The 10,366-nt window shown below is 58.5% G+C and overlaps 1 protein-coding gene across 1 annotated transcript; it reads left to right on the plus strand.

Annotated features, from left to right (window-relative positions):
* The first annotated feature begins 1,704 nt into the window (after positions 1 to 1,704).
* Positions 1,705 to 3,116, plus strand: LOC123125309 (putrescine hydroxycinnamoyltransferase 3-like). Its single transcript, XM_044545823.1, has one exon. It carries the CDS (start codon positions 1,812 to 1,814, stop codon positions 3,114 to 3,116), a length of 1,305 nt encoding a protein of 434 aa, XP_044401758.1. The 5' UTR covers positions 1,705 to 1,811.
* The last annotated feature ends 7,250 nt before the right edge of the window (positions 3,117 to 10,366 follow it).

Consider the following 10,366-nt stretch of genomic DNA (forward strand, 5'->3'; position numbering starts at 1 on the left):
GTCTATCTAAGCAAAGCCATGCTTTATCTAATATATATCCGGACATCTCTTTACAACCATGATTTAGAATCTTCCATCTGTTTTAGCAAACCGGGATTCGCCGCCTCTACCAAAACCATGTTTATCTGATGCCAAAATTCTAGTGATCAGTGTCAACGTCAATGCCCATTGCCTACTACAAAAGTACTCCTCGAGTATTTTGTTTTAAAGGCATCTCCAATGCTGACCCGTAAATCAGACACCGTATTCGTCCATGAACAAAGGGACCAGTCCAAAACGATAGCCACTATACGCCCGCTAGTAAAGGGCAGTTTGAAATTTAAATATGTCTACTCCATAGCATGTCGGATCACATCCTCGGCCAATAACAACAAAAAAGAAGTAAGGCCCTGTTTGGTTCATAAGTCCTAAGACTTTTTTAGTCCCAACTTATAAGTCCCAAGTCCCTAAAAAGTCCCTACCTGTTTGGTTCTCGGACTTATAAGTCCCTATAAGACCATATTACAACTATAAGTCCCTATAAGACTCTCCTTGAGAGTCTTATTTCATAAGTCCCAAATGCCCACTTTAAGTCCCTATAAGTCCCTCTTGTTTGGTTTAGATGGGACTTATAGGGACTTTTTTAAGTCCCTAAACCAATAAGTCCCTGGAAACAAACACCCTCTAAGTATGCTTAGTTTTACATGCCTGATCACTGAAGAATATCAGTCCGGCAGTCCATGCGAAAAATTAGGTTTTTGCTTTACCGAGCCTCCACGCTCAATCTACCAGCATAGCCGTATAGGCCGCCTCCACCTCCTTCTCTGCCACCTCGATCTCCTTGCTCCGCCTTCTCCAGCTCATCCTTCTGTCGCTGAAACATCTTGAAAAGGACGACTTCGCCAAATCCGCCACCTTCAAGGTGAGCACCTTCGCGTCCTTCAAAGTCGCTGCGATCTCCACCTTCTTCTATTTGAGCATGGCCTTTTTCTCTTCGAGCTTGAACTTCTTCTTGGTCGCCTTCATCAACAAGTCAAACCTCTCCGCCACCTTCGTCTTCGGCAGGGTCTCCTCCGGGTCCATGCGTCGGCGGGGAGGGAAGAAAAGAGTGGGGGATAAGGGCAGGAATTTGATGGAGAGCGCCAGGATGGAAGTAGAGAGTGAGAGATTTTGCCACGAAAACAGTTCGGCCAGCTACAAAAGCGCGGGCCGACTACTTCGAGGACCGATGGGGCTTGGCGTTGGATGGCTTGCGGTGTTTAGACAGCTGCGGCCGGACGGATACTAATGGTTTGAGGGGTTGGTGTTGGAGAGGCCCTAACTCAAACATCCATATAGGGTTAGCCAGTATTTTCTCGTGGACACACCATGAGGGGAAAACAATAAATAACATGAGTTGTATTATTGCCTCTGGACTTCATATTGGTCTGTTTTGTAAAGCACGCAAAGGAGTGAAATAGAGGGTACGGTTTAGACTTGTGACATTTGCATGTTCTAGGTAACAGCCGGTCACTAGTCAAACACATGCATGGTTTACAGGCGGGCCAGGTCCAAGTCTCAAGTCTCAACTACACAAATTAACAAGTGGTACTAGACTCAAGTAGTTTGATTTCACCTACCGGCCGGCTACCGTTTCCCCCGAGCGTGTTCGAGACTCCAATACCGTCCTATAAATTGTACAACCAGCAGCAGGACAACCACCAAATCATACACACAACACAAGAGTACAAGACCGCAAAGCCTCCACGTACAAGCTCGATCTCTTGTTGCCTACTTTTGATCTTTCCCGCCACAGAGAAACTACTTCTTCGGTATAAGCTCAGTACGCAGCAATGAAGGTCAAGGTGTTGAGCTCCAGGCTCGTCAAGCCTGCCTATACTGCCGGCGAAGTGCCGGTGCCGGCCACCGAGTACATTCCACTATCCATCTTCGACAAGGTGACGTTCGAGATGCAGATGGCCATCATCTACGCCTTCGCGCCGCCCGCGCCCACCACGGCCTCCATCGAGAAGGGCCTTGCGCTGGTCCTCGCCCAGTACCGCGCCTTTGCCGGGCAGCTCGGTGAGTCCCCCGACGGCACGCCGTCCGTCATCCTCAACGACCGTGGCGCGCGCTTGATTGAGGCGTCCGTGGACGCGGATCTCGTCGACATGGCGCCCTCGAAGCCCACGCCTGAGCTGCTCAAGCTGCATCCTGACCTGGAGGCGGAGCACCAGGAGGTTGTGCTGCTGCAGCTGACACGGTTCCGGTGTGGCTCGCTCGCTGTAGGGTTCACGTCCAACCACGTTGTCGCCGACGGCCACGCCACCAGCAACTTTCTCGTGGCCTGGGGGCGCGCCACTAGAGGGCTCCCCATGGGCCTGCCTCCCGTACACCACCAGAAGGACCTCTTCAAGCCACGATCGTCGCCTCGCGTGGAGCACGAGCACCGTAACAGGGAGTACTACCTACCGTCGCCCACCGACGTGGTCGGTCACCACGGCGACGCCGCCGACAACATCGTCATCCACAAGGCGCACTTCACCAAGGACTTCATCGCCGGTCTGCGCGCCAAGGCGTCCGAGGGGCGCGGCCGCCCGTTCAGCCGGTTCGAAACCATCCTCGCCCACCTGTGGCGCACCATGACTCGCGCACGCGACCTGAGCCCCGAAGAGACCTCCAAGATCCGGCTGTCCGTGGACGGGCGGCACCGGCTCGGCCAGCCGGCGGAGTACTTCGGCAACATGGTGCTCTGGGCGTTCCCGCGCTCCACGGTGGGTGACCTCCTGAACCGACCGCTGAAGCACGCGGCGCAGGTGATCCACGACGAGGTGGCGAGGGTGGACGGCGCCTACTTCCAATCTTTCGTCGACTTCGCCAGCTCCGGCGCCGCCGAGAAGGAGGGCCTGGCGCGGAGCGCCGTCTGCAAGGACGCGCATTGCCCGGACGTGGAGGTGGACAGCTGGCTGACGTTCCCGTTCTACGAGCTGGACTTCGGCACGGGGAGCCCGAGCTACTTCATGCCGGCCTACTTCCCCACGGAGGGGATGCTCTTCCTGGCGCCGTCCAACTTCGGCGACGGCAGCGTCGATGCCTTCGTACCCTTATTCCAAGAGAACCTCCAAGCGTTCAAAGAATGTTGCTACTCCATGGAATAGGTGGCCTAACTGAGAATCGGTAGATTGATAACTGAGGATCAGCAGAGAAAAGAATGTTGAGTACGTGCAAAGCACATTTTTCTTTCTTTTTTCATTTGAGGATTGTATAGTGCTACTGTAGTACTGCACGTACACAAAGGTTCTGATGTACCTAATCTTATTGATGGTATGTTAGTACGTTATAAATTGAACAAATGTTCATTTTGGACACTGAAGTATTGTCTCCGACTTGAACACTAAACAATGGAAGTATGAAACCATATGAATTAATAACTAGATTTTTTATAATAGTTTATTTAAATTGAGCTGAGTTAGCAAAAAAAGGGAATTGTACGAGTCTTACAACATACGTAGATGCGTGTAACGCTAAGAAATGAGAAGCGACAAAATAATCATCAAGAATTTTGACTATTATGTTAAGGGTGAGAGGTCGCAGCTTTCAAAATATGGTAATTGGGTAATGCTAGTTTGTTGGCTAATCTGGAACGAAAGAAATGCGAGAGTTTTTGAAAACAAGGCATCTCTGCCGACCCATGTGGTTGCGTCGATCAAGGTTGAGGCGAAGATTTGGGTCATTGCTGGGGCTAAATATTTGAGAAATTTAATTCCGGGAGAGTGATCCCTTTGTCCACTGACCTTTGTGGTCATGAAACTCTAGAGCCTTGTCATTCTTCTTCTTAATTAATGAGATGAGGCATATCTTTTGCCTCCATTTCAAAAAAAGAAAATCTATGGTGTAGCCTTTTTTTGGTGAATACGCTTAGCAGCATATCATTTCATTGATAGAAGAGAAAGAATGAAGTTAGTACAGGTGGCATCCATGCAGACGTACATAAGAAGGCGTCTGGAGGGATGCAGCGAGCAGGGGGAGGAGGATGCTCAGCCTCATTACAAATGATCAGGTTACAGGAATAATAGCGGCTAGTCCCTTGGCGCCGGCCTTAGCCCATGGCGAGCGTCATTCTGGATGGAAAGCACAAGGTCATCGGAGGAGGGGTGGAGGCCGTCGAAGATGACGGCGTTGCGGTGCTTCCAGATGGCCCAAGCGGTCAGAGCGACGATGGAGTTGAGCCCTTTGCACAGGCCGCTCGGCGAGGTGTCGGCCGCGAGCGCCCACCAAGCGAAGAAGGTCGTCGCGCCGTCCATGGGCGGGGTGATGAGCCGGCACCAGGACAGAATTTCGTGCCAGGTGACCCGGGCGAAAACGCATCCAGCTAAGAGGTGGTCTATGGATTCCGTCTCCTGATGGCAAAGGATGCAAGCGGTGCCATGCGTGAGGCCGTGTCGTGCGTGGCGCTCGGTCGTCCAGCACCGGTCCAGGGAGGCAAGCCAGAGGAAAATCTTGTTGTTGATAGGGGCCCAGCTCCTCCATAGAAGCTTCCAGGAGGGCGGTGTGGTGGATCCGTGAAAGAGAGCATGATAGCAAGATTTGGCCGAGTATATGCCATTTGCCGTCCAACGCCAGAATATCTTGTCAAGCGTGGGGGTTAGGGTCACGCCTTGGAGCTTGCGCCAAAGATTGACGTACTCAAGGACCTCCGGGAGCCCTAGTGTGCCGTGGATGTCGCGAATCCAGGCATGCTGCTCAAGGCCCTCCTAGACCAAGGTGTGCCGCCTGCGCCGGCTCGGCACAAGGGAAAAAAGGCCGAGGGCGAAATCGGAGACGGCCTGGCCGTCGAGCCAATGGTCGCTCCAAAAGAGGCAAGTTCTCCCGTCGCCAAGGTGCCAGGATGTGGATGCACGGAAGAAGCGGGACGTCACATCATCAATTGGGAGCTGAAGGTGGTGCCAAGGGCGCGAGGGGTCGGTGGCTTTGAGCCAAAGCCAGCGGCACCGCAAGGAGATCCCGGTGAGGTGCAAGTCGCACACGCCAAGACCACCGAACTCGAGAGGTCGACATACACGCGGCCAGCTAACAAGACAGCTGCCGGATCTTGCGTCACGCCGGCCGTGCCATAAGAAGTCACGGATGATCCGCGTGATCATCTTGAGGATAGTCGGGTTGATGGCGATGGCCATGAGGATGTGCACGGGCATTGCGGAGAGCACGTGGCGCACGAGCGCAAGGCGCTCACCACGGGTCAGGAGCGCGGCTTTCCAGGTGGCCAGCTTCCGCGTGATCTTGTCCACGAGCGGCAGCAAGGACGAGGAGGGTGCCTTGCGCATGGACAACGGGAGGCCCAGGTATACCAAGGGGAAGCTGGTGACTGCGCACGCAAGCATGGAGTCGATGGTCGATGTCACCTCCTTGTCGCAAACGGATTGGTGTGGCCGAGCACTTGAGGAAATTCGTGCGGAGACCCGAGGCCTCGCCGAAGATCCGAAGCAGCTCACGGTTGGTAGCAAGCTCTATGGTGGTCGGGTGGCAAAAGACGACCATGTCGTCGGCGTACAGAGAGATGCTGGAAGTGGCGTGGCGGTTGGTCAGCCGTTGCAGCATTCCCGCGCTGACCGCGTGCTGGAGGAGAGAGTTCAGGGTGTCGATCACGATCACGAAGAGGAGCGGAGATATCGGGTCGCCTTGGCGGAGCCCACAAGCATGATCCACCGGGGGGCCTGGGTTGCCGTTGATGAGGACCCGCGTGGATGCAGTGGAGACTAAGATGCACACCCATTCGCACCAGCGATGTCTGAAGCCAAGGTGGCGAAGAACTTGGAGGAGAAAGGGCCAAGAGACAGTGTCGAACGCCTTCGCAATGTCGAGCTTGAGGAGGATGCGCGGGGCCTTGAGATTGTGAAGCAGGCGCGCCGTTTGCTGGACAAGAAGGAAGTTGTCGTGCATGCTCCGGCCGGCGATGAATGCGCTTTGGTTGGCGGAGACGATCTGGCTCATCCTAGGCGCCAGACGAAGGGAGAGGACCTTGGCGAAGAGTTTGGCGATGATGTGGATCAAGCTGATCGGCCTGTAGTCAGAGAGCGCGGACGCGTCCGGTTTCTTGGGGAGTAGAACGAGCAATGCTTCATTAAGCTTCTGGAATCCCATGCCATTCATTGCGTAAAGTTTGTCAAAGGCTTCACAGATGTCGGTCTTGATCGTGGCCCAGCATGCACGCAGAAATTCCGCCGTGAACCCGTCCGGTCTGGATGCTTTGCCCATTGGCAGATGTTTCACAGCGTTCCAAATCTCATCCTCCGTGAATGGGTGCTCGAGGTCGAGAAGATCAAAGTGGCGAGGGTCAATGCCGTCGAGGTCGAGGGAGTGCTCCCTTTGGGTAGAGGAGCCCAGAATGGAGCTGAAGTGCTCGAATGCAGCTTTCGCCATATCCACCTCGTCGGTGAGGACTTGCGAACCCACCCGGATGCCAGCCATGTAGTTCTTTTGCGCGCGGTGGGCTGCCTGGATCTTAAGGAGCGCGACGCTAGTGTCGCCATCACGGAGCCAGCTGAGGTGAACCCGCTACCGGAGGATAGAGCGCTCAAGGGAGGCGAGGCCGAGGTAAGCTCGCTTGAGCTCATGGCGCAACCAGCCCTCGGCCGGCGTGAGGGGACGGCAATCTTGGGCAACGTCCAGGCGATAGATGAGCTCACGCGCAATCTGCAACTGCAAAGAGATGTTGCCAGTAGTACGCGCCCCCCAGCTGTGTAGTCAACGGGCAGTGGCCTTGAGTCTGGCATATATGCACTGGAACGGGTCGGGGTCAGGTGGCACGGTGTTCCAAGCCTCGTGTACCGTGTCGTGGAAGCCGTTGAGCTTGGGCCAGAATCGCTCGAAGTGAAATCGGCGCTTGCTCGCGCCGCGGGGCGCGCAGTCGATGAGCAAGGGGCAATGGTCTGAAGTAGCCATAGACAAGCAGCGGAGGAGGTGCCGTGGATTGATGGTCTCCCAAGAAGGTGTGCATAGCACGCGGTCGTTGCGCACCAATGTTGGGTTGTATTGCTCGTTTGACCATGTATATCGCCTCCCATGAAGATATATGTCTCGAAGGGCGTGGTCAGCAATGAACCGACGGAAACGGCTCATGGTGCGATGGTTGAGATTGTCGTTGTTCTTGTCCGCGCAGAAGTGATCATATTAAAGTCGCCGCCGAGGAGCCAGGGGCGGCAATGATATCACGCAAGTCATGGGGCTCAACCATGAAGGGACATCTTGTCATCAACATCTTGCGGTCCGTAGACGCCCGTGAGCCACCAAGGGGTTGCATCGGCGCCGAGGGAAATGGTGGCAGAGACGTGAAACGCTCCCACAATGGGGTTGGCAAGGGCGACACGGTCACTACGCCAGGCCAAAAGAATTCCCCCACGCGTGCCCAAGGCGGGCAAGAAATAGAAGTCCGAGAAGTAGGGGCCCAAGATCTCAAGCACAGTCGACAACGAGACCAAACTCATCTTAGTTTCCGAAAGACACACGATACAAGGATCTATAGGAGCGATGACAGAGAGGACGGCGGTGTGCTTGGCACGACTATTAAGCCCGCGCACGTTCCAGAAAATGATCTTGAGACTATGATCCATGGAAGGGACGGGAGCGGGGAGGGTGATGCAAGGAGCGCATCAGACCTCGACCAAGCGAGGAACAGCTGGGGCGACGCCGTCAAGCAGCCCAGGAGGGACAGTCCATCCGAAGAAGTCCGCGAATGCAAGAACTATATCACCGGCAAGCGGTCTGGCGAAGAGCTTGTTGTAGCGAGCGAGTGCTTCCTCCGAGATGGGCTCGTCGTCGCCGAGAAGCCCGAGGCGCCGTAAGAGAAAGTGCTTTGCCTTGGTCTCCTAATCCAGGCCACGATCGCCCTTGGCCAGGCGACCACTGCGCCGTGGCGTGAAATTGGGCGGCACGGCACCGCGCTTGCGGCGCGCGAAAGGAGTCTCAAGAACGGAAGAGGTGCACGTTCTGATAGAGTTGATGTAGCTAAGAACATCTGCAGGAATCAGGCAGGACGCAAGGCCGTTGGAGGTGAAGATCGGAGCCTGGACATGCGTCTGCATGGCCTCGGGAGGGGGTGCGCAGTCGGCAACTGCACGTGGACCCGCTGCATGCAGAGGGGATGTAGCCATGCAGGTGTAGCCATGCAGGACGTGGGAGGGGCGCTGGGGCCAGTTGCATGCAACGGGGTGACGGGGTCGGCCGCATGCATCGGGGGTCGGGAGGAGGCGCGCATAGGATGGGAAGCGGGGCCCGCCTGCATCGACCGGGGGGACAAGCGACAGCCCGGCAGCCAGGGCGGGGCGCGGGATCAGAGGCGATGATCCTCTCAGGCGTGGGATCAGGATGCGGATCAGAGGTGGGGTCCGCCGAATCGTCCGCAGCAGGAGCGGGTCTGTCACCCAACGAGGATTGGCGCGGCATGCGGGTGAGATCACGTGGTGGCGACGCAGGTGGGGCCTCGATCCGGAGTTGCTGAGTGGCGGTGGGAGGATCCAAGGCGTGCCGGGGCGGGGAGAGGGGATTGAGACCCAAATCATTGCCGGTGGCCTGGCTGGGGGGGACAGATCATCGAGAATGGCCAGCATTTGAACCGGGGGCACACCAGGAGTTTGGCCCCGAGCGGCGGTCGTCCGCGACAGCCTTTGACGGACCGGGGGCTCACGGTTGACACAGCCAACGGTTGGATGGGGCCCCAGAATGCCATGCCACCCACGGAACGGGGGCGCGCCATGGCGGCGACGCCGATGCCGACCAGAGCCGCGGCCAGAGGCACCGGCGGCGCGGTGGTCAGTAGCAGGCGGCGGGAAGTCGTGCCGGCGAGGCCACGCCTCCGGAGGAGGGGGAGGGCGCGGGGCCGCCATCGCCGTCCAGGCTGGCGGGCGGAGGCGGGGGTGGAGGGGCGGGGAAGCGGTAGTTGGCGGCGTGTCGAACGTGAATTGATGGAAAACGCAGCATCTGCACAGCGAACCGATCGACGAGGTCCGGGTTTGCACCGGCAAGGTCGTCAGGCTCAGCCAGAAGGAGCTCGGAGGAGCATGGAATGGCGTCGGGGTTGGTGGTCCGGGCCGTCAGCCGGAAGACCGACATGTCGCTGCCGTCCAGCGTCTCGGGGGCAAGCCGGTCGACGAGGCAGAACGGGGCGAGGAGCTGCACGGTATAGGAAATATCCCAGCCATGCTCCGGAATGCCGGTGATCTCGATGTCGACGGATTTGCGGAGGGAGACCGTCTCGGCCCCGGCGAGGCGACTCCAGGGGTGAATGAGCAACCGAAACTTGGCGGCGCGGATGGGTCTCGCGGCCACGAGAGCACGGGTAGCAGCATCGCGAAAGCGGAGTAGGAACTCGTCGTCACGGCGACGGCGGATGGAGAAGTCCGTCGGCGTGAGCTGGAAGCGCTCCCGCAGCACGCACGCCACGTCGGCGGCAGAGATCCCAGAGCGGTTCCCGGCGACGATGGCGGTCAGGGCAAGGTCCAGAGCGCGCTCTGCCTCCTCCAACCGAGCGGAGCGGGGGAGGTAGCAGACGGCGCCAGCCGGCCGCAAGGCGGGGTGGCCCGACAGGGAGGCGGGCGCGGACGGCGAGCTGGGACAAGCAAGGCCGCGGGGAGGGAAGGAGTGGTCGAGGGAGGCGGCGAGGGAGTGACCGCGGCGGAGAAGGTGGTGGTGGCGGCGGTGGAGGCCGAGGACGAACCCAGCCCAGGCCCGGAGAACACGGGTGGGGATGGGCCCGCGACACTCGAAGCCGAAGAACCGATGGAGCGGGGGGACGACGGGCGCATGCGCTTGGCCGCCGGCGCGCCCTCCGGAGAGGACGAGCGGGGGGTCGTGCAGAACCTCGCGATGTGGCCGAAAAAACGGCAACGGCGGCAGCGCACGTCCTTCCGGCACTCGGAGCGCGGGTGCCCGGTGCCAAGGCAGCGCGGGCACTCCCCAAGGCGCGGGGAGGAGGGGGTTGCGAGCGCGCCCGCCATGGTCGTCGCACCGGCGGCGACGCAGACTAGGAGGGCGAGGACGGCGGCGGCTGTGCGCGACCTCCCAGCCACCACCATCAGCAGCGGCATCACCAGTCTCGTGCTCGACCCGGTGCACCTCGGAGCGGGGTCCGAGACGTGCAGCGGGCGGCGAGGGCTGGGGAGCGGGGTGGGGGGAGGCCGGAGGCGAGCAGAGGGCGAGGTGGTAGGAACGGGGGCGGTGGTCGAATTCCGCCGAGGACGGGCTGGACTCCATCCAGCGGCGCTCGCGGGGCTGGCCGCCCGCGGCCGGGAGGAAGGAGAGGATGGCGAGGCCATGGGTTGGGCGACGGCGCCGGAGTGGCGGCCGCCGTGACGGGAAGGTGGCCGACGACGGCCGGAGTGGCCGCCGGCAGATCTGGGGCTTGGGTGCGGAG

This window comes from Triticum aestivum, chromosome 5D (assembly GCF_018294505.1).
Source record: "Triticum aestivum cultivar Chinese Spring chromosome 5D, IWGSC CS RefSeq v2.1, whole genome shotgun sequence".
Classification (NCBI taxonomy): domain Eukaryota; kingdom Viridiplantae; phylum Streptophyta; class Magnoliopsida; order Poales; family Poaceae; genus Triticum; species Triticum aestivum.

Bases quoted from the DNA above. Each gene is read 5' to 3' on its own strand.
- LOC123125309 (XM_044545823.1), top strand. From the start codon at position 1,812: ATGAAGGTCAAGGTGTTGAGCTCCAGGCTCGTCAAGCCTGCCTATACT.